General features: G+C 32.1%; 2 protein-coding genes across 3 annotated transcripts; both read right to left on the bottom strand.

Annotated features, from left to right (window-relative positions):
• Positions 1,862-10,828, bottom strand: LOC109344323 (UDP-sugar pyrophosphorylase 1). The gene is made up of 17 exons (XM_019583056.1): positions 10,696-10,828; positions 10,520-10,624; positions 10,327-10,443; positions 9,352-9,492; positions 8,511-8,601; positions 7,495-7,622; positions 7,324-7,395; positions 7,131-7,195; positions 6,806-6,866; positions 6,591-6,708; positions 5,523-5,647; positions 5,160-5,236; positions 4,507-4,612; positions 4,236-4,295; positions 3,818-3,898; positions 2,860-3,099; positions 1,862-2,378 (listed from the first exon to the last, which is right to left on the bottom strand). Exons 1-17 carry the CDS (start codon positions 10,741-10,743, stop codon positions 2,211-2,213), a joined length of 1,803 nt encoding a protein of 600 aa, XP_019438601.1. The 5' UTR covers positions 10,744-10,828; the 3' UTR covers positions 1,862-2,210.
• LOC109344322 (probable receptor-like serine/threonine-protein kinase At5g57670) lies at positions 17,411-21,023 on the bottom strand. Of its 2 annotated transcripts, none has more exons than XM_019583054.1 (10): positions 20,707-21,023; positions 20,512-20,609; positions 20,128-20,389; positions 19,352-20,041; positions 19,012-19,260; positions 18,754-18,920; positions 18,597-18,676; positions 18,328-18,475; positions 18,079-18,228; positions 17,411-17,859 (listed from the first exon to the last, which is right to left on the bottom strand). In XM_019583054.1, the coding sequence occupies exons 1-10, from the start codon at positions 20,867-20,869 to the stop codon at positions 17,617-17,619; spliced, it is 2,250 nt and encodes a 749-aa protein (XP_019438599.1). In that variant the 5' UTR covers positions 20,870-21,023; the 3' UTR covers positions 17,411-17,616. The 2 variants fall into 2 exon arrangements, with proteins under 2 accessions (XP_019438599.1, XP_019438600.1); XM_019583055.1 differs by having other exon boundaries at positions 18,754-18,917; positions 20,707-21,022.

Below are 25,416 nucleotides of genomic sequence, written 5' to 3'. Positions count from 1 at the left end.
AACTTCGTTTACAATGAGTTAAATAGGCTTGTTTTAGTCAAAGTGTATACAATTTTACATAATATTCCTTAAATTATATGCATAATTTCATGTATTTGATAATTTAAGTAGAACATTGTAAAATCTTTCTACTAAATCCTCTTATTAATTTTCATACCCACAAAAAAGTGACACATGTCACTGGTAGAAGGATATATCATTTTTCATTTAAGTAACATATTACTATTTCTTTTTACTAACAAGACGTTGATCTAGTGGTATAAGGTTTCATTGGATACCCAAAGTCGATAGTCAATTCCTATGAGCAACACTTGTTGGGAAGGGTAGTCACGAACCCCAAAAATAATTAATTTCTTACTCAAAAAATGTAAAAATACTCTTGGTAGTACCAAAAAATATTTATATTATCAAATGTATCTCCCCATCTTTTTGAATAAGTAAGTAATTCATTTCAAAGTGTATGATACATATGACAATAAGTATTACTCTCAGAATTAAACTTTTAACTTCTTTATTATGATGGAAACATCGATTTACAACGCTGGACTTTAAGAAAGTAGCATATTGACAATGGTAACATGTCAAAAATTTTATTCATGAAATCCATACAATTTTAGAATAAGTGTTTTTTGCAAAAATATCTAGTACACCATTTATATATGTCCATCAATATCATCCTTAAATAAAAGTAATGTACATGAAAACACACAAGATTCTAATTTGAACTCTTTTGTCTATTGTTCCTTCTTTTTTCTCTTTTTCTTTCTTTTTTAAACATTTGATTTTCAAAAGTCCTTCAAAGTTCCCAAGGGACAACTCTCTTCCTCTAGCCCACGTTGTGTCACTCCATATCCCATAGGTATGTAATTGGTCAGAAGATATATTTAAGTTAAAATTTAATTATTAAATATTTTTTTGACAATCATAAACTCACGGTACATTGAGTAACACAAAGCGTGGGACAACAAATATGCTCCCGTTCTTCTACCTCTGACCTCCTTCAACTTAGCCACATAATTCTCTCATGTTCTAATATATATATATATATACACTACTATATTATATTGATTATCTTTGTATGAGAGATAAGTGTAATTTCTTAAATAAAAATTATGATGATTGTAATTAAGTTAAACAAAATATGATACGTTGTGAAAATATGTCCAAATAGTATAAGATTAAATGTACATTTATTATTTTGGTTAATTACATTAGTACAAAAGTGATTTAAACATCTCCTTAGAACAATCGATACAATTTGTAACAAACAAAAAATAATAAATATATATTAACTCTTATACTATTTGGACTTGACTTAATTACACATGTCACCATTTTTTATTCAAGAAATTACACTTATTTTACTATAAGGGTAATCAATGTAATATATACATATTTGTGTAAGTTTAAAAAAGGAATGAATGATTTATATAATTTCACTTAAAATCAGGGAATTAGGGATGTTAATATAGTTTACTCTTAATATTTACAAAACCTTTTTTCACAATAATGATCATTGTCCAAGCCTAAAAGAAAAACAGATTAACCAGTTTGTGCATCTCCCTTTATTATTTGGTCTAATATTAGCTTATTCAGGCACCCTTTTGAGCTACAATAAGCTGAAAGAAATGTACCATTAGTGTGACTGAGTGAATGACATGAAACATTTCAGTAGCTCTGATTCAAGCACAAGACATGTAGAAACCCAAGTGCAATTGATAGCATGTTTGTTTGTGATTCAACTAATTTACCTAAATAATGTTGATTTTTAAGTTATCTACCAAATTAAGAGTAGTCAACTAAACTATTTGCCTGTATCTCAATAATCAAACAAACTATTTATCAATGACAAGCACAATCGAGTTGGGCATCCAACTTTATTTAAAAGAAAATGGTTCAATAACACTTGTAATCCCCTCCAACCCAACACCATCCACCTACACCACTTTAATACAAATGGGCTCAAGATTGCAAATAAACTTACCGTTATGCCGAAACTCACTCGAAAGGGGCAAAGCTTATGGAAAATAATAATACAGTTACCACTAATCCCCCACTCAAAAACCCTGCAAAACGTTTTTTTAATGCCACAACTTAGAGCAACTTATTACTAACAAAGGCAATCCCAAAAACCAATTTATAAACAACACATTGCAAGAGTATAAAGAATGAGAATGAAGAGCTAGAACTTCTTTGGACATGTTCCAAGTTCAAGGCTTGAAGGAAAATTTGCCAGGCTCAGTGTATTTTGCTTCCTGCTGTTCAACTTTGTTTAATTTAAAACCTCTGATTCTCAAAACCTCAGGCTCTGAGGTATCTTTGTAGTCAACATTCTCAATAGACCAACCATTGTTCTTAACCGAACCACTGACATTTACCTATATAAAAAAAAGTGACGCATCAATTAAAAATATTTAAGCAACCACAAGGTCTTCTGTGCACGTGCATTCATAGGAGATGGCAAAAGTTTCAAGCTTTACTTTTTAAATAAGGGTGGGGTATTAACTAAAATGAGAATATATGTTCTAACTATTAAGGCTGGGAGAGTTTGAAATTTAGAGTTGTTAGTATGAGAATATAACCAAGGGTATCCTCTCAGTAAGAACCTTTATCTTTTATAGGGTATGTGGTTACCCCTCCCAAGTCCAACAAGTGTCACTTTCAGGAATTGAACCTTTGACCTTTGGCCTAGTACGATAGTTGGGTACCCAGTGGAGCCTTACGCCACTAAACCAACATCTTGTTTCATACTATGTTTACTATGATGTGTCAGTGTCCTACATTATTCCTCTCAAGCAGTTAATATGTAACTGAGGAAACACAAAAGAAATATAATATTAATAAACTGTCTAGCCATACCTCTGCATCATCAACAGCATCAATGATAAGAGCACCATCTAAGGACAGATTTTCAATAAAAACCTTTTGTCCTTTAATGGCTAGTGTAGAGTTCTGAGAAATGGAGGAATTTCCACTGACTTTGCTTTTGATCTGAGAATAAGTCAGACCCCATTTTGGCTTCCATGTGATACGCGGCCAAACTTCAACCTCTTGCCCATTGAAAACCTTCAACTCTGGATCTGGTATTTGGACACCAGCCTGGTGGGGGAAGATGCAGAAAGAATTGATTAATCTGAGTTGTAGATTTGAGTACCAAAGGAAAAGAGGTTAAGAGAAGGTACTATATGTGTGCATAGAAATTATGAAACTTACTTGGGATACAAGGAAGATCGTTTGAATAACGTTTGTAAGTGAAAATATAAGTTGTATCTCATTTTAACCATAGTATTCTAAAGAAAACTCAATTCTCTCAAATATTTTAATCATACCTAATATAAAGCAAAAGCATTTCCGCAATAGTGGGGTTGACTAAATGGACCAAAGTAATCAAACAGTGCCATTATATTATGTCACATACCAAGTCTTAGTAATGGACATTATCCTCTCTATATGATCAACTTTTCTTATTAGGAATTTTACTACTTTTCCTTACTAGGCTTAACCAACTTAGGTGAGATATTGCCATCTTTTCCTCAATATGTATTATCCCTACTTTCTCTCTAATGCCCCAATCTTGTCATATTTTATATGTCTACTCATCTGCTGCAACATCCTCGTTTTTGTAACACTTATGCTCTTATTGGCACTTCACCATCCCACAATCATGACCTAAGATAACTACGAAAATATTTTAAAAACTAATTCCTTGGCATTTGGCAATTACAAAATTATAAAAAAAATATAATGTTACTACAATAAAGTACACACCTATGTGACATTGAATTCTGAACTTACAATAAGAAAAGGACCATATTACCTTTTTGAGAATAATGCTGTTTGCACGGTAGATGGCCATTTCTCCAGAGGTTGCACTATGGTATGGATTTCCTTTCGGCACCTTCAGTAGTATTATAGAAAAAGTTATCAGAAATGATTCCTATCTGGAAAAACTTTTAGCAAGTAGAGAGATCATTATTCGAAACCTCTTCTACCACATTAATGAGCATTTCAAATCCAAATTTCACTCAAACTTTTGACTAGACCTTTCCAGTCTACTTCACTTGAATACTGTATAACCTTAAATAGGAATTCAAGGACTGAAATCTAATGTTCCTTTTAACTATTTCCTTTTATCTACTTTCAACTCTCCAGAATTTCAATTTTTTGCAAGACTCCATAAAATACAATAAGGTCTAGCACAGCAATATCTAATTGCATTAGAATTTTAGTTGTACCTTAGCAGCATCCTCAGCATTATTCTTCACAGGTGCATAAGCAAGCCATGTTTCCATCACCTACACAATTATATGGATACAGTGAGCTAGCACAGTGCATTACAACTGAAACATCTCTTCACAATGAATACTGATACAGAATCATTTGTAAAGTGGCATCAGCATGGAGTGACTCCATCTAAAACCTAAAAGATCATCTTCAGGTATTGAAAAGAAAAGCTCTTTGATTTGCTAAAATTCATGTAATCTTTTCCTCAAATAGATAGTTTACCGTGAACCCAACCCTGGCAGATGGGGACAATGTTTTTGGATAGTCTTGCATCATACATTCGAGTCGAGTTGAGGACTTAAATGATGTCTTGCTGGCATCTTTATATCTGCAGTAAGTAAATATAGCATTAGTGACATCAGAAAGAGAAAACATGATTCATAAGTTCCTTAAAGTGTAACAATGGTTTCCTAAAGCACAAATGAAACTGAATTGAATTTGTTTTTTATTTATGACCTTGTCCTAGTCAATAGACTATTCTAAATTGAAATTTAGGAGGCTGGTTGATTGAAATTAAGGAGCATCTAATGAAAAGAGATGATGACATACCAAGACCTGAGACCTCATAGTAGTCATTTAAGTTAGTTTCTTTTTAAAAATGTATTACTCAGAAGAAAATTAAGCCGAAACAGATTTTTCTTTATATTGTTCATGAAAACTTTCCAACAAAATGATGCCAAATCTACTACAAACTTATAGGAACAACTCAAACTTCTAAGAATAACATTGATGTATCTTGAAATAGAAGGGACAATAGGGGGGAAACTGTTAAAGAAAAACCTAATGCATCAACAAATCAAAGACAATTGAACCACGCTACACCCAAGTGTTGGAAATAGAAATAAAATATAATGTGTATAAAAAGGAATAATTACTTTGGGTTAACAAACTCCTGTATGGCACCTCCTGTTTTTGTGAGCTCTTCAATGTAAGGACCAAGTTCTAAAATCAACTGACAAAATAAGATGTCGTCATTATGCAATTATGGCATAAGCATGATGCAGTTCAACTAAATAAATGCTTCTAAATCATAAAATAATAATAATAATCATAATTAAACCATAGTTAACACACCACGCAATGCAATCATAACGAATCACATTGGGTGTTCATAGCATATCAAGGTAATAATGCCGATAAGAAGAATACTATCAACTCAGACCAACACTAGATAATTTGATGGGATACATTCCATGAAGGGAGACAAAGGAGAATGTTGAAGTATGAAAGAGGATTACTTGGTTTATATTTCCAGGAAATGGAGAGTAGCCCGTCTCGGAATTGACATCACCATCAGGATATCCACTTGCTCTGAGAAGAGGATCTAGCTGATTGTATTCCACATTTATCACCATAGACCTACCTGTTTATTACATGCTTTCAAATTAATCACAAAATGCTAAATGAATGCAGGAAAATCCACAAAAATGACAGGATGAAGTCAACATAAAGATAGACTATATAAGCATGTTCTCTATAATATTCTTGAATAAAACTTCCAGGAAGAAAAAGCCTATGTATTGAGGTTTTAAAAGTCTCATTAAATGGTAGAAGTACATGGTAACTTACTACTTCAAACACAGACAAATGTTTTTTATTACATTGTGACCAACTGACCTCACACCAAAAACATTTTTCCAAAGGGAAGGATTTATTCCAATGACCATTGACTTGAATTTGATAGCATTTCCAATCCTCTTGAGAAAGAAAAAAAGAGGGGGGTGCACAGATGCAGAGGACAAAACCATATGACACATTTAGCTGTCAGACACAAGAAGTCCAACAATACGAATTGTACTAGATCAAGTGAGATCTGGAAGATCAGCATCAAAGTGGATTCTAATACCCATATCTACTTGTCATCTTCAAATAACGGCTAGTTAAGACAATATATCCTAATAATATCCAGTAATAACAATTTCCATTTTTTATTGGAATATTTACAATTTTTTATCATTCCTAAAAAATGAAGGCACTGATACCCATTACTTATTTATATTTTTATGGAATATTTACATTTTTATTATACCTGCTCTGCCCTACATAAATTTTCAACCATTTAAAAACATTTTGCCACCATGAAATATCATTGTCTCACATCATCCCATTGATTATGATAAATAATTAACATATTCACAAAATTTACAGCTTCAAATCACTTTACCCTTTAAATGCAAGAAAAACATCCTATTTCACTGTAACATACAACAAAGCAAGTGTATTATTCTCACCAACCCCAACATAACATATAAGCCTACAATAAGCAATACTTTTCTTTTCTATTAGGGATGGAACAAGTAGTTTACCATCAGAGTGAGTGAGTCTGGTAATTCCGCCAATAGCTTCTTTTGCTTTCCGAGGTACAGCGAGAGAGTTAACATGGTACTGTTTGGTAGCACTGACACCCAATGATGCTGGAATGGCCTGTATCCTCAAATTACTAGGCAATGAATACTTAAAATATACTGATGAGAAAACCAGAAAAGAGTAACTGGAAGAGTGAAATATTAAAGCACCTAACCTTGAATAGAAGTCCATTTGTATCTTGAAAAAAGAGAACCCATTTCAACCCAGCATCGTACCTAACAAATGTAGATCATAATATCAAATTTATGATCAAAGCATATCAACAAAGGATAAAAATATCTTTGCTCTTCTAATTTCTAGGATTTCTAGAATACAATCTCATCAATTTACAGAACTCGCAACCAGCATCTCTAGTTTTACATAGCATTTTTTAACTGTCCAATCATATTCAAAACATTCTGAGAATTACACCGAAAAATGAAAATGGAGAGCAGAGACACAAACAGATGTTAAAAAAGATCAGTTAACTGTAATCATACCAAGCTTTCAGAAGACCACTGGAATAAAGAAGCGAGTGCACATCACCATGGCCATGAGGTTTTGTCTACCAAGAGAGAAATGGTTAGTGGGTTGCACTTGTATGAAAATATAACATACGAGGTAAATGGAACGCGCTTCACTCGTTTCCTTTTGATAAATAAACTTCAGTGCCCGTGCCCGTCACAACAATACCTGAATTTTGTATTTGCTTTGTGGATCCAATGCAAGCCTGGCATCATTATCATCTAAGCATGCTACTTTTTCCTGAGTTAGATAGGAATTTAAAAATTAAAAATATACAAAACAAAAAAATGAACATTTTAGAGCCAAATTGAAATTTCATCGAGCCATCAAAAGATATACCTGCTTTAAAAGTGTTACTTGTGTGGGCTGCATACCAAAGTAAGAATTTAGTTCTAATAGTTCTAAGGTACGCCCATGGGTGTCATCAGATGTCATGATAGCCAAAGGAATCCGTGTCTGGCTTTCACCTAAAAAATGAAAAAAAACGACCATTAGTCCATTACTGTAATGGACTGAAATATTTTTTAATATTAATAACAAGAAAGTGGACTATTGTTTGAAAGAGGGGCAGGAGAAAAAGAAAGACAACAATAACCAAGCCGTAATACCACCATGTTGTACAAGAGAAAAAGAAAGCTTGAGAGTAATTTCTTTGTTGATGGCAAAGGGCAACAAATTGTGACACCTTTCAACTTATGGAATGTTAATTATCACACATTCAACATAGAGTATTATGTGCAACGTGTGAAAGAAACAGCAAAGTTATAATATTAGATAGTACTGCCAAGGGTGCATCAGCTTTTATAGAATTTCTATCTAGAAAATATATGTTCGGTATTTTTCTAGCGGTTGTACTAGAATGTTTTTTCGAGAAAGCATTTTCCATAAAATACTTCCCCATGTTATTGTTTGGTCCAGCTGTCAACTGTTACAACCTATTTAGGAAGAGAAAAGTAACATATACATTTAAGAAGGGAATGCCATTTCACAGCACAAATCAAAGAACAAGTTTTTACAGAACACATCAATTTCTATAAAAATGTTTACATCTGAAAATGTTTTTTTGGGAAAAAAAAATGTTGACCAGATAATGTTTTCTAGGAACCTATTTTTTTACTTAAAATTTTCCAAAATCAAGTTATTTTCCATAAATTTTAGGACAAAAGGGGTTATTTTCCATCAACAAATGGACCCCGGTCATGTAAATTGGAATAAACTAAACAGGCTATCTAATATCTATTGCCTGTATTGAACAGTTGTATAAACAAGTTCCTCAATGTCTTTTGTTTAGCAACATAAGTAAGCAAAATTGGAGGATAAATATGACTCTCTATATAAATGGCAATTAATATAACCTTGTGAGCTGGCTTCTTGAAGAGCCAATATAGATTCTATGTAATTCTGTAAGAAACATGTTCCAGTGGTGGTTTCGGCAGGAAGAGCAACCTGAAAGATGCAGAATCTATGGTTAAGAATCAGGAACTGATCATTTCACATGCTTGAGTTATCCACACACAAACACTAAAAGGCACAAAAAGCCCTTTATAGCACACGGGGCTGAAAAACCTTGTTCAAGATATCAGAAAGCATGAGGCAAAGTAAATTCATTCCGGGACAATGAAAATCATGCTCAACAGTAATGAGCAAAGCTGCTGCAATGACTTCATCAGTCCTTATACTACAGTATTAGAGTTCAAACTTTTAATTGAGTTCTATTTCTATAGACATACTTGAATAAATACGTTTACACCATTACAATATTTTCTTTTGAGAAGAGGGAAAGTAAAATAAAACTTACAAGACAATAAACAATCCTCTGAGCAACCCAAGGAAAAAAAACATATAACATAAAGAGCATAGTAACAACTCTAAAACTAAAATTGATCAAAGCTCTTCATAATACATATCATTCAAAATTAAGATACTTGTAAAGAGAGGTTTTTAAAAGTCCCCACTCTACTTTTGTACAGAAATTCAAATTTATAACCTCACAAGGACCATCAAACAACTTAAAATGGGAGTTGGTTGATTTTGAGTTTTGACAAAATAGCAACAGCGTTAGAACCAACATCAATGTGAAGCTGTTATCGACATCGGTTTTCTGGGAACTCTATATACAGATGTCCCCATTGTATACCTTGATCCCATTATAATAAAAGCATCAAAATAATGATGGCATAGAACACCATTGTATACCTTGATCCCGCTGTATCCTAGCCGCTCCCCAAGTCCACCAGCAACAAGAACAAATGCAGCTTTGCGAGCTTCTTGTACACCTCTATCCTCAAATTTGATGAAATTCTCCTCACCAAATGTCAAAGTCTCACCTGTTGGAACCTGCAGAACAGTTATTCGGTAGTCATATACCCAGAGTTCTAATTTAATTATAACAAGCAGCATGGAATATGGAACTTAAAGCTCATAGATGAGGATGTACACATGCACATCCTGAAAAAAATGCGTATATCAGTTAATAATTTTTGCAGCCTGGTTATATAAAATTGCACTCATGCCACTCATTTGTCCTATTTTTTACCACACTCATTGCAATTTATATTTTATACCACTATCTCTGGGTCCTAAATTATTTTTAAATTAGACTAAATTACACCGACACCCCTGAGTTTTAGTAAAATTACACAAATTACCCCTCAATTTTTTTAACTTACACAAATCACCCCGAATTATATACATACATTCACTAAAACTCTGTAATTTACTCTTTAAATTAAAAAGTATTAAACTTGCATTTCCCTCATAATAGTGGACCGGAGATGATTTCAACCCCTAGATCTGCCACTGACTTAAAGTATCTGGTGTACTGATGTCAGAAAAGTGAGTAGAAAAATCACAAAAAAGTGACTATTGTAATATACAAAAATCAACTTTTGAGACTTGCACATTTGTTTGGTTGAGCTTTTGTAGAAAGAAAGAAAAAACTAAAATTCAATTTCTTTTGGCGACTATACCTTTCAGCTTCTAAAAAAATCACTTTTTTAAAAGCTAAACAAAAGGGCTTTTTTTAACACAATGGGTATCTAGTGTCATTTTCAATACTTTGGATATGAAATGTTGAAAATATAATAAGGAACAAGTATAGTGTATCAAAAAATCAAATAATGTAATGTTTATTCAGTTATAAATTAATAAATAAAATGAAGACAAACTTACAGAGGGAGTGAATCCATCAAAAGGGTTCACACCAGCTTTTGAATCAGCCAATAAACGCTTAGCGTTTTTAATGTATGCTTCTAAACCACCAGGGTAACTTGAATCCAATCGAATTATCTAAACCACAAAAACGCAGTGCCGTTTACACAATGAAACATTATGTTGATTTCTGAAACAGAATAAAACGACAAACCTGATCAAAAAACGATTTTTTCTGATCATCGTCGATGCCAGGAGCTGGCCAATCTTTGAACAAATGGCTCTGACCATTTTCTAGTAACATCTTTGCCACATCTTGCTGTGAATCAAAATCATAATTAGAACAGAAAAAATTGAAAAAAATTGAAGAAAAAAAGGGAAAAAACGAACTTGTTGCGGTGAGAGAATGTTGAAATTATGAGTGAGGGTTGAAGCCATGATGGAATTGAAGAAAGATTGAGAGAGAATGGAAGAAGAAGAAGAAGAGAGAGGAATGGGATTATGAGAATATGCGATTACATAAGTTTAGTGATAATTACGTTACATAGTATTTATTTTAAGGATAAATGTGGAACCGGGTGTGCCGGTCATTATGTGGATCTCAGTCAATTCAATTCCACTGAGTCACTGTCCATATTAAGCGTACTCGGTTGTTTCCCACTGTATTTCTATCCGATTATTAGAAATTGATATTTAATTACATAGAAAAATCATATTTTTATATGTTATAATTTAATTGGTTAGAGATACATATATCAATTTTTGGATATGAGATCAAACTTGTATGGAGATATATATATGTGGAGATAATTAATTAAATTTTATCAATATATTAAAATTTTAATTATATATGATAGAACCAACAAGCATAAATGTATTTATCTTTTAATCCTGTGTTATATGATTTTTCTACCTGAGATCTATGTTTAGATCATCCACACCTAAGTCTCACTGACCAAAGTCTCACTGCAAATGACGTGTAATGCTCTGATTAGGTATAAATGTTTATTTGTTTTCTTCTAGGTAAACTTTTCTATCTAGTTTGACAAAAGTACTGATGTACTTTTTCCAATGGGGTTATCTCTACGAGGATAACAAGTTCCTGTATTTTTTTCTCTAAAAATATTCATTTTATACCTTACAATTCTCGTTTGTAAAATTGGTCTAAGAATTAAAAAAATACAAATTAGTTTTCATCAATGATAAATATATGTCAAAATAGTGAGTATTAAATTGTTTCAAAAATTAGTTATAAAATATTAAAAATAATTAATTTGACCATCATTTAAAATATAATGATAATTTAAGATTTTCTAATATAATTGGTCAAATTGGTACAATAAATTTTTTGAATAATTGAATTAAGTTTTTACTCAATTTCTTAATATAATGTTATTTTGAGACTGTTATAAGGATGAGTTTTACTTTTCTTATATTTATGTATCGGGAGTAAGATTTTACATGATCAACAAATTGTTAATCATTGAATTACTTTATGACAAAAGAATATATATATTCACATTGTATAAGTTTTATACACTGTTATTATATTATTCACCATACATCTTTAATTATTATTGACTATTTGAAAAAATATAATTCAAATGAATGATAGATAATATAATAATTATATATAAATCTTTACACTAACTGTTATGCATATAATACTTTACTTTATATATAAAAAATTATGTGTATTACTTTTATAGTTTAATATGGATTGTTACTTTGTTATGGTAAAGTAGATGATTCATCTAGATTTTAATATTTATGCATATAGATTGCAATAACTATAAATATTGATGAGTATGGGTGAGGTTAGGATGAGTTAAGATTTATCCTTTATCCAGTTTTAAATGGTAGCTAGATCATTTTATGAACTCCAAAATATCGACTAGTTTAGCCTTTAAACTCGATCATAAATCTAATTAAATATAATGCATACTTATTTTAGATAAAATATTTTCAGTATTACTTATTATTATGAATATGTAATTTGTCATATAAAATGATATATGTATTATTAATCATGTATATATGATTAAACAACTAGAGAATCAATGGTACTTTCGACAAAAAATGTATCATTACTCTAAACACATTTGAATAGAGACACATGCAACATGATGAATGAGTAAACATGAGACGGGTTGGGTCAAGTTATACTTGGTCCTTACGCGGTCCTAAATATTGATTAGTCTAACTTTTGAACCCGAACTCGACCCTAGATTCGACCCTATTCGAACACAGTTATGATTGGGTCAAACCGAGTGAGCGGGCAGAGTCAGATCTTGCTCACTCCTAAGTCTAAATGATACCGAGTACTGTACTATCTGGACCTATCTCGCTACTTTGTGTTTGGAATTGGACCCGTTCCAGACCTGCGTGAATACCCTCTTGGTCTGCTACTCGCGGGTCTTTGGGAACCCAACAAATCCACGAATACCCATGAATTCATAAAATTTAAAAGTAATTGTAAGTGATTTATGAAATTGTGTATTTATTTCCTATAATCCTCTATGATATTTACATAATCCAAAAGAGAGAAAAATATAAAATATAATTTAAGTTGACTGTTAAAACAATTCATTTTATTAAGACACAATTTAACTCGTTTCGTGATACTAGAATTAATACGAGTAGTCATATTAAGAAAAATTCGGAAATTGACATTGATAATCATATTGTTGGAAATTCTATACTTGACATTGTTAGTCATATTATGAATAGTTCGAGAATTAGCATTAATAACCGTATTTTAAGTGTATTCAATATGAGTTCTTATAATGTATTAAAAGTACCAAACAGAGAGCTATGTTATTTTATTATGGAGATGAAATGATTGACGTTATACTTGTACATTTTGAACAATATCACAAAATATCTTAAAAAGAGTTGTGACTCAATCAATAATAAATATTCAAACGTCATACTTAAGTGTAGCAAGCTATTCAAAACATAAATCTTAGTTTCTTATTTTAAATACAAATCTACTTTTAAAAACTCTACTTTAGTTGTGTCCACATACCCCACTTTATATTAAGCAGCACTTTGTAGATGTTTATATGTTAGGCTTTGTTTGAGATCTTATCTTACATTGATGGAAATGTTATAATTTACTAAAATGGAATAAATTAGAGTGAAATAAAGCTTTTATATTTTTATTTAAATACTTGAATGGAAATGTTATAATTTACTACCAAATCAATTGTTTTCAAAATTTAAGAATAAAAATAGGGATTGAATAAAATAGATTATATCCTTTCATTGCATTTCATTCTTTCTAAAGTTTATCTAGCCAACAAGAGTTGACACATTTCATATTGTGTTCATACTCGTTGTAATTTGGTTATTAAATTATACTATAAATACTTATTGAGGTAGTTGTTAGCCTTTCATGCATGAGGCATTCTTTCCTTATTAAAAAAATCGGCATAGTGCACAAGGAAATTAGTAGATAAAATGATAGATATACACAATCTTATGCAAGAGAGACCATTTGGAGGATTTGAGAAAACGATCTCATGATCACTACACAATAACTACATTATTGTTGCATCAACTCACCCTCTTTACTGTTAGATAGTTTTGTAATTCAGTTGGTTTAGTTACAATCGTTTTCATCAATGATAAATATATGTCAAAATAGTGAGTATTAAATTGTTTCAAAAATTAGTTATAAAATATTAAAAATAATTAATTTGACCATCATTTAAAATATAATGATAATTTAAGATTTTCTAATATAATTGGTCAAATTGGTACAATAAATTTTTTGAATAATTGAATTAAGTTTTTACTCAATTTCTTAATATAATGTTATTTTGAGACTGTTATAAGGATGAGTTTTACTTTTCTTATATTTATGTATCGGGAGTAAGATTTTACATGATCAACAAATTGTTAATCATTGAATTACTTTATGACAAAAGAATATATATATTCACATTGTATAAGTTTTATACACTGTTATTATATTATTCACCATACATCTTTAATTATTATTGACTATTTGAAAAAATATAATTCAAATGAATGATAGATAATATAATAATTATATATAAATCTTTACACTAACTGTTATGCATATAATACTTTACTTTATATATAAAAAATTATGTGTATTACTTTTATAGTTTAATATGGATTGTTACTTTGTTATGGTAAAGTAGATGATTCATCTAGATTTTAATATTTATGCATATAGATTGCAATAACTATAAATATTGATGAGTATGGGTGAGGTTAGGATGAGTTAAGATTTATCCTTTATCCAGTTTTAAATGGTAGCTAGATCATTTTATGAACTCCAAAATATCGACTAGTTTAGCCTTTAAACTCGATCATAAATCTAATTAAATATAATGCATACTTATTTTAGATAAAATATTTTCAGTATTACTTATTATTATGAATATGTAATTTGTCATATAAAATGATATATGTATTATTAATCATGTATATATGATTAAACAACTAGAGAATCAATGGTACTTTCGACAAAAAATGTATCATTACTCTAAACACATTTGAATAGAGACACATGCAACATGATGAATGAGTAAACATGAGACGGGTTGGGTCAAGTTATACTTGGTCCTTACGCGGTCCTAAATATTGATTAGTCTAACTTTTGAACCCGAACTCGACCCTAGATTCGACCCTATTCGAACACAGTTATGATTGGGTCAAACCGAGTGAGCGGGCAGAGTCAGATCTTGCTCACTCCTAAGTCTAAATGATACCGAGTACTGTACTATCTGGACCTATCTCGCTACTTTGTGTTTGGAATTGGACCCGTTCCAGACCTGCGTGAATACCCTCTTGGTCTGCTACTCGCGGGTCTTTGGGAACCCAACAAATCCACGAATACCCATGAATTCATAAAATTTAAAAGTAATTGTAAGTGATTTATGAAATTGTGTATTTATTTCCTATAATCCTCTATGATATTTACATAATCCAAAAGAGAGAAAAATATAAAATATAATTTAAGTTGACTGTTAAAACAATTCATTTTATTAAGACACAATTTAACTCGTTTCGTGATACTAGAATTAATACGAGTAGTCATATTAAGAAAAATTCGGAAATTGACATTGATAATCATATTGTTGGAAATTCTATACTTGACATTGTTAGTCATATTATGAATAGTTCGAGAATTAGCATTAATAACCGTATTTTAAGTGTATTCAATATGAGTTCTTATAATGTATTAAAAGTACCAAACAGAGAGCTATGTTATTTTATTATGGAGATGAAATGATTGACGTTATACTTGTACATTTTGAACAATATCACAAAATATCTTAAAAAGAGTTGTGACTCAATCAATAATAAATATTCAAACGTCATACTTAAGTGTAGCAAGCTATTCAAAACATAAATCTTAGTTTCTTATTTTAAATACAAATCTACTTTTAAAAACTCTACTTTAGTTGTGTCCACATACCCCACTTTATATTAAGCAGCACTTTGTAGATGTTTATATGTTAGGCTTTGTTTGAGATCTTATCTTACATTGATGGAAATGTTATAATTTACTAAAATGGAATAAATTAGAGTGAAATAAAGCTTTTATATTTTTATTTAAATACTTGAATGGAAATGTTATAATTTACTACCAAATCAATTGTTTTCAAAATTTAAGAATAAAAATAGGGATTGAATAAAATAGATTATATCCTTTCATTGCATTTCATTCTTTCTAAAGTTTATCTAGCCAACAAGAGTTGACACATTTCATATTGTGTTCATACTCGTTGTAATTTGGTTATTAAATTATACTATAAATACTTATTGAGGTAGTTGTTAGCCTTTCATGCATGAGGCATTCTTTCCTTATTAAAAAAATCGGCATAGTGCACAAGGAAATTAGTAGATAAAATGATAGATATACACAATCTTATGCAAGAGAGACCATTTGGAGGATTTGAGAAAACGATCTCATGATCACTACACAATAACTACATTATTGTTGCATCAACTCACCCTCTTTACTGTTAGATAGTTTTGTAATTCAGTTGGTTTAGTTACAATCCTTTCTGTTTATAGAAAGTTAGGTAGTTGCTTTATGCTATAAAAGGAAAGTTAGTTTGTGTAAGAATTTAAGTGATTCAATTCATTTCATCCCTACACAATTATTCATAGCATTCAACACAGATTTCATATTCTTCTTTCTCTCTTCTTCTGCATACACTCTTCTTCTCCATTCTCCTTTCTTGTTCTTTTCCTTCTAAGTACACACTCGTTGCTTTTGATTATAAGGCTATTCACAACATTTACAACAATCTCATTCCACTTTATTGTATAATCAACCATTAATTGGTGATAGCTATGATTATAGGCCAATCAATGTTTATAGAATCAGTGATTTGGTTGTGTATTAGAGACTAAACCATGCAATAATTTATGTTAGAAGACACATAGAGTGAGTGAATATTTGGTGATTTGTTAAAGAAGACTACTTCATAGTGATCCACAAGCTCTTGGAAGTAAGAATAAACCTGGTTACAGGTTTCAGATCAGAATTCCACACAAACCCCATTAGTAGGGTCAAGAAATAAACTTGTGGTCATGACTAAAGCTAGGGAATGGAAACTTAGTTTAGTTTTTGGTGGCCCTTAATACCAAAGGATTTACAAAAGGGTATCATTAGTTTGTTTCAGTAGTAGTTAGGATCCTTAACATTTCTTACTTCTTATATAATTGGATAGAAATTTATATGGTCAGAAAAGAAAGAAAAGTTTATTTCATGGATATTTTTCCAATTTAACTTATTCAAGTGGTACATATTTGTTCCCCTTAACCAAGACTTATAAGGCAAAAACATCTTTGCATAATTATATCAATGAAGTACTAGACTCTAGAAGTTATTCATCAGGCATTCAAGCAAAAGCACAGTGGAAGGAAAGAAACCAAGCAAAGAATGATATAGCCTTCTTAGGATGCATATCAATGATCCTTATGCTCTAAAATACAACTTGTTCCAAATGTTACCATTATTAACATATTACAAAATTGGTTGGAATTGAAATAAAGGACTAAAATAAAAACCACTTCAAGTTTGATGAAAAAGGGGAAGTAACTAGGCCAAGAAATCATAAGGCTTAGTTTCTTCATTATTAAGGGAAGGAAGAGGGCACACACAAATAACCTCTCATTCTAACCTAAACCCTTTTAGTATAAAACCCAATGGAATATGCCAAAGCCAATCAATAGAAGAAGAACAAGAAAAGTTTATCTACATGTGATTAAGATAAAATAAGATAGAGAGCTTCTTCTTCTAGCACTTTGCTAGTAGTTTGCTCAGTCAAAACTTGCCGTGCGGCTCCACCTGCCTCTCAAGTAGTCCTCTAACCAGACATTCTGCTCAATACTGCACATGGAGAGCGAGTCGTCCTCAACATCAAGCAGTGCAAGATTAAGAAGTGACTGTAGATTACTTGGTGGGCAAGATTTGTCGTCGAGTATTTCGTGTGCTTTTGAAGCATTAACTTCTAACCTTGCACAATCGATTGCATCAGCATCACCTTGAAGGAGCTTTGAAACCTGTGGTCCATTAGAGTAATTAGATTTTCACTAGACAAGGGACCAATGGAGAGAATAAGAATACTTCCGCAGTGATCAAACAAGAAGATAAATTCAAGGAGCATGTTATCGACTGAGGATAAGCTAAACACATAAAGTCAAGTCATTGTCCAAAAAAAAAGAAAACCACCATATGCATAAATGACCAATTTTTTATAAAGCCGATTGTGGTCCACTTACAAGGCTCATTTGAGGCCTAGCTTTCGGAGCACGTCTGATACAAAGTGTGGCTGCTAAGACCATCCTTTCCATTTCTTCATGATCATAGTTATCACCCAAACTAGGATCTAACAATTGTAACACTTTTCCACTATCTAGAATTGGACTTGCCTGCAAGATATGTTTCCCATCAATATTTCCACGATACGTATGATTAGGAAATCGGTAAATGAGATTTAGTTGCTAGACCCTAAGATTACAGATACATACCCACATTACGAGACTCTCTTGACCTTTTGGATAATCGCAGCTTATGGGCTTTCTCCCTGAAAGAAGTTCAAGGAGCACGACACCGAATGCAAAGACATCGATCTTATCGGTTACTTTGCCATACATGAAGTATTCAGGAGCCATGTAACTGCACAAACAAGTGTAATGCATAATTAGGACCAGTTCAAACACTCTCACTCTGTGCTACATGTATAGACAAGAACATATAGCATAGACTGTATAGTTATGCTATAGTTGAAAGTACAAACCCGAAGGTTCCTGCAACATCTGTGCATGTTATATGTGATGACGATGTTGATGCCCATTTAGCCAGTCCAAAATCAGAGAGCTGGGTAAAATCAAGCATAACAACTTGAGGATTTACAAATACAAATAACTCAAAATATAAAAACTCAAATAATCTACCTGGGGTTCAAAATCTTCAGATAACAATATATTTGATGATTTTACATCCCGGTGGATCACAGGTTGATCATCTTTACAATGGAGATATTCCAAAGCCTTGGCAACACCCATTGCTGCCTTATGTCTTTCAGTCCAACCAAACTCAAGTGTATTTTTCTTATTCCCTACTTTGACATGGAATAGAAAGAACAAGGGAGTCAGTAGAAAGTTAAAAGATCACACAGAAAACAAAAGTTGGACTAATGTATATGAAAGTACCATGAAGGTTCTCTTCAAGGCTTCCTCTTGATAAGAAATCATAGACTAGAAGAAGATTGCCCTTCTCAAAGCAGAACCCGAGCAGGGAAATGACGTTTTTGTGATTCAAGGTAGTGATAATTTCTATTTCCACGAGAAACTCATTCAAAACATTATCAAAAGGCTCCAGGATCTTAACAGCGAGTTCCTTGCCATCGCGAAGGCAGCCTTTATAAACCCGACTACTTCCTCCTTTCCCAATCAAGTTTTCTAAAATCACATTGGTAACCAAGTTAAAATTAAAAGGACTAAACCGGTTGCGTTAAATTGAATTTAGCCAAACAAGTACTGGGAAACACACCAGGCAAGAAATTTGATGTTGCTGAAACAAGTTCTCGGTACTCAAACAATCTGCAAGTAGCTGAGTATTTATCATGAAGGCTTCCCAATTCTCTTGGAACGCTTATTGAATTTCGTTCAGGAGAATAAGCAGTACCTATCTCAGCATCCACTGGAACAAGAGCACCACTCTGGCTATCTAATGCCACAGAATGATCATGACCTCGATCAAAAAATTTCGATCTATGATCATGATAAGCATAATATGAAAGACTTCTACAGGGCAAACTCATTGCCCACGGGACCACAGATATCTGGTGCAGCGGTGATAGGTGAAGAGGCTGCCTGTCTGACAAAATTTTCTGGTGTAATAGTGGCCAACCCGGTATCAATTCAAGTTGACTTGCATCAGTGGTCTTTACAGGCACTATAGCCAAAGAGTTCTCACTGCCACCTTCACCAGAAGACTCTTCTGCAGATTGGTGGGAAGAAGTATTTAGCAATGCCAGGGTTGAACCACAAACTGAGCAGCTTTGTCTTCGAACATTTTCTGCAGAATCCGGAAAAACCTTGGCAAAACTGTGATCCGAGATTTTGCCAGCACCCTTATCAGCACACATGCTTGCAGTATCATCACTCAGTACTTCTGAACTCTTACCGAGTGTCTGTTGAGCCGAACCAAGCAAACCATTTCTGTAATGATAATCAATCCCTGCATCAACTCAATGACTGAGAAAGTGAGAATTCTATGTAAGTCTATGAGACTCACATAAATTAAAACAGACAAAAAATCAAAACCTTGCAAGTCAGCAGCACCACCATTTGGTGGTGAGCCATCACGAATGCGCTTGAACACAACTTTTCCATTGTTAACAGCAAAAACACAGCAATCATTGGATAACTTTCTAGCACAGTACTTGGCTACAGATTTAGATGACCAGATTTTATGGTGGACTTGAGAAATTCCCACCATAACATGCGTTGCAGCGTAAGCTTTCGCTTCCCGAACCAAAATTTTCTTCACTGATGAACCTTTACAAATTTTCAGTTTGAGATCCACCTAAACCATTCTCACATAAAAAAATCAAAATTTTAACTTCAGATTCCAATTTATGCTAAAACATAAAAATAAAAACATGTCCTGCATTTCCTGATCAATTAGTTTAAATTGCAAAGTTGAACCTGTTTCAAATTGCAGAATCCTTCACAACCAGCAAGAACAGGGTTAAACGCTGTAACAAGCGAAATCAACAACGATTTCCCATCTAGATTCACAATTTCTACACAACCCCATTTCACAAAATTAAACCATGAGAACCCACAACAATAAAAAAACATAAAAGTCCAATTTTTTTTATAAAAAAATCTTAGCTTTACCATGGTTGACAAGAACATGCAGAGCAACAACAGTATCACCAGGTTGAGCAATTTTGACCAAAGCCCACGTTAATAACTCTTTGCTCAGAGAATCCAGCTTCATCCCCACCACCACCGTCCGGCCACCGCGGACGGCTTCTCCGGCGAGACCCTGTTGCATCATATTTGTTGTTTAGTTGTATTTAGTAAGTGAGATATGAATTGTGTCATCATATATGGAAAGAAGGGTTGGTATGGCTTTAACCATCGTTTTGTTTGCTTTAGATGCTTCATCTCTCACACACACACACTACCACATCATCGCAAGGTACCACCACTAAGGAATAATGCAGTTTTAGGACTGACTTAGGATTATGGACAACATCTTCTACTACAATCAACTAGTGGGAGAAAATAATATAAAAATATTAATTTATGTTTTATGATTTATTTTTCAATTAAATGAGATTTTTTAATTTGACTTGGACATAAAGTAAGATAAGAGCTGAGATATGTTATTCTCATATGTGTTATATATATGGATTGTATTTTGAATGAAAGTAATATATATGCATTGATCATAAAGATTTGGATAAATGATAAATAATATCATGATAATAAATAGAAGTCATGCACAATCATACATTATCACTATATATATATATATATTTTTTTTTTACTATTGCAATTGTGAGATAATGTAATTGTCACTTTAACCACAGTTTAAAACAATGTATATTCAAATATCATATACTTTACTCTATTTTTTTTTTTTTAATTTGACTCACTTATATAGAGAGGGGTTAAACAATAAGTCTCACACTTTGGTAGATGGAAAATACTTTGATGTAGGAAAAAAAACTCAATTTGAAGTAAACTTTTGATATTTTTTGTATTAGGGTATTCTCTCATCCTATGGTTAAGGAAATAATATATTTTAGGATTTGTGGTTGTTTTTTTTAACAAGTATCTTCCGGAAATCAAACTTTTGACATTTGATTATATATATATATATATATATATATATATATATGGAGTGTATACATATTTACACTACAAATAATGACAAAATTAAATGAAAAAATTGCATAATAACAAATTGATGCATATAATAGCCATATTCAAGTTAGTTGACTAAATGAAGGTTGGGTAGAGAAGTTAGAGAAAATGATAAATCAAACCAATAAATTAAATGGATGAGGCAGTGACAAATTCTATTAAATGTATGTGATGTAGGAAGACATTAGAATAAGGAATAAGGTTCGGTACGTTCATTAACAAATTACAAGTTGCTGATATACGTAGAAATTAATATTGTTAATTTGTTATCATGTCATTCTCATTTCAATAACATTTCATAACATCGTGCTTTCGTTTTCAATCCTTAATTTAACATGTCGATGTATGTTTTCAATACATATACGCATGAAATTTTATATTCTATTTAAAGTTGCAAGAGGTATTACACCAATTTTGACCTTCTTCCTTTCATCTCATTTTAATTTTCTTTGTTTTACAACCTTCACTTTATAAAAGAAAAAGTAATTAATTAAATTCCACTAAGCTAAAATTGTCATTAGAAATTTAGAATAGCGAGACGCGTTAAAACTAAGCTAAGTAGCTAACTATTAACATGTCTAGTATTCAAATTGGTAGGAGCCCCTTCTCTTGTCTTTTGAGGAAAAAAGTTAAAACTGCTATTTTATAATAGTTAAAACTTTTTTTAAATATTAGAGATATTGTATAGACTATAGAGTAAGATAAAATTAAAAAGATTATAGTGACCTAGATATAAAACCAAGAAACTAATAGTCCTCTGTTCCAGCATTTTGTAAATGAAGAATATACATTAAAGTATAATATTGGTGCATTATTAATATAAAAATTTAAATACTATTAGTATAACAATTTATGCATAATCAACTTATCATTTACTATTCGTTTATACTATTTTTTTTTATAAAAAATCAATAATAAATAAAAATAAATGATAGATGATATAATAATATTATATAAAACTCATAGGTATATATTTCTTGTCAACAAATATAGTGAATTCTAAGTAACTTATAGAACATTTACTTGAATGAAGTTCAAATCTTCTTTTCAAGTATGAGAGAGTATAATACTTGAATACAATGGAAAAAGGTTAAAATTAGAATTGTTGATATTTTTTTGTGTCATTTATATTATCATATTCATCATCAATATTAGACCCTAATCTAATGGAGAGGATTTGGATTCGGTTGAACAATGTCCAAATCCTTCGTACTAACGAGAAACAAGATAAGCTCATAATAATTATTAGGTGGAAGCAGTTATAATGAATCGATGATGCTTAAGAGTGTGAGTTAATATTGGGTTTGGAAAACTAAAACGACATATTAACCAAATAGGAAACGGTGAATAGCAGCAATGGCAAACCAAAGCCCCGTATTTATTCACTCTCAAGTCTCAATTATATTAAACTAATTTACCACCAACTTTTTCAATCATGGTCAAAACTAGCTTGTGAGTTGGTGGAAGAAGCTCACTCTCCCATAGATAAATTTATGTTTTTATACTTGTTTCCAAGAATAAAAGTAGGGATTAATATGTATACACTGACAGTGTAAGTGTTTTTACACTGTTAGCAAATTTCCACCATTCATATGTTACCATTGACTTTTAAACAAAAGTATTACAAATCAGTGGTGGATGATGGGCTGACAGTGTAAAAAACTTTACACTGTTAGTGCATAGATTTTAAACTCATAAAAGTATCATATAATTATATTTTGAATGATAAAAGTGTTATATTGTTATATTTTTATACGATATTTGTGATGTTTTACCTCTCTAATGATAGAGAGGATCCTAACTTTAGTTTGGGGCTTACTTTTTATGACAAAGAGCATGTACTACTGAGTAAGAATTCTCTCTATTAATAGAGAAGCAAATGTCATAATAATAAATAAAAAGATAATATGTAATGATATTTTTATTATTTTATTTATCATGAAATTGTTAGTTTGTAATTCAAAAATCAGTTATGGTAGTTAGTTTTCAAGAGGCTTACTATAAATAGCTTTGATTACCTACTTTAACAATATTGAATTTCCAATAATAGAAACTCCTCTAATTCATCCTCATTCTCTTCTCTTCTTTGTAACCAGATTACATCTTCTTCTTCTTCTTCCTCATTCTTCTTCGTTTTTCTTTCTTTTACTCTAACAAATTGGTATCAGAGCAAGACTAAAGAACCATGGGGCAAACCGGATTCCCTGCAAATCTTCCTATACTCGATGGAAACAATTGGAACAAATGGAGGATTCAAATGCTAGCCATCATGGGATTCCAAGAAGTAAGTGAGATTGTGGAAGAAGGAATTCCAGACACTGCAGATCTGACCACAGAAGCACAAAGAGTGCTATATAAAGAGAGCAAAAAGAAAGACTGCAAAGCGATGTTCCTACTACATCAATGTGTAGATGAAGCCCATTTTGAGAAGATAGCAGAGGCAAGGTCAGCAAAGGAAGCTTGGGAAACCCTTGAGAAAAGCAATGAAGGAGCTGAACAATTGAAGAAGGTGAGATTGCAAACCATGAGAAGACAATATGAGTTGATGCAAATGGAACCAAATGAAAGAATTGCACAATACTTCAACCGTGTGAACAGTCATACCAATGCAATGAAGGCCAATGGTGAGAAGATGGCAGATCAAACAATAGTTGAAAAGATCTTAAGAACACTAAGCCCAAGGTTTGATCACATAGTGGTTCAATTGAAGAATCCAAGAAGATAGATGAGTTGAAGATTATGGACCTCCAAGGCTCCCTTGAAGCACATGAACAGAGAATCTTGGAAAGATCCACAGAAAAACCAAGTGAACAAGCACTACAAGCTCAAACCACAAGAAGAGGTGGATATGGCAGTAGAGGTGGACAAAGGAGTAGAGGAAGAGGGATGGATAAGAGAAGAGGGAATTTCAGATCACCTCAATTCTCTGATCAAGACAGATCTGAAGCAGATCAGGCAGAATTCTCATCAAAAAGAGGGGGTCAACAAAGATGGCAGAACAACAAAAGAAAGGTGGATAGAAGGAAACTAAAATGCTTCAATTGTGATAAAATTGGACATTTTAGTAATGAATGGCAAGCACCTGCAAATCAGTATGAGAAACAAGGCAAACACCACAGTGAAGCCTACCTAGCCAAGAAAGAAAGCACAGAAAGAACAAAAGATGAACCTGTGCTGCTAATGATGGTCACAAACAATGAATCAGGTAATGAGGACAAGTGGTACATAGACTCAGGGTGCTCAAATCACATGATTGGAAGGAGAAACTGGCTAGTGAACTTTGATGAACAAAAGAGATGCAGTGTGAGATTTGCAGATAGCAGAATGGTCCAAGCAGAAGGGACAGGTGATGTGTTAATCAGTAGAAAAGATGGCAGACATGTTTTAATTTCTGATGTGTAATATGTTCCAAACATGAAAAGCAACCTTCTAAGCATTGGACAGTTGATAGAAAAAGGCTTCTCAATTCAAATGCATCAAGGATAGATATTTGATGCATCAAGCAAGCTAATACTAAAGGCACCTCTGGCCCGAAACAGAACATTTCAAGTCAGTCTAAAGACAATTGAAACTCAGTGCCTATCTGCAACCTCCCTATCAGAAGACTCCTGGCTATGGCATCTAAGACTAGGGCACTTAAACTTCAGAGGCTTAAGTTTTTTGAAGTCAAAG

This window comes from Lupinus angustifolius, chromosome LG03, assembly GCF_001865875.1.
Source record: "Lupinus angustifolius cultivar Tanjil chromosome LG03, LupAngTanjil_v1.0, whole genome shotgun sequence".
Lineage (NCBI taxonomy): Eukaryota > Viridiplantae > Streptophyta > Magnoliopsida > Fabales > Fabaceae > Lupinus > Lupinus angustifolius.
Note: the sequence above shows the minus strand (reverse complement) of the source record. Positions and strands in the feature narration are given on the sequence as shown.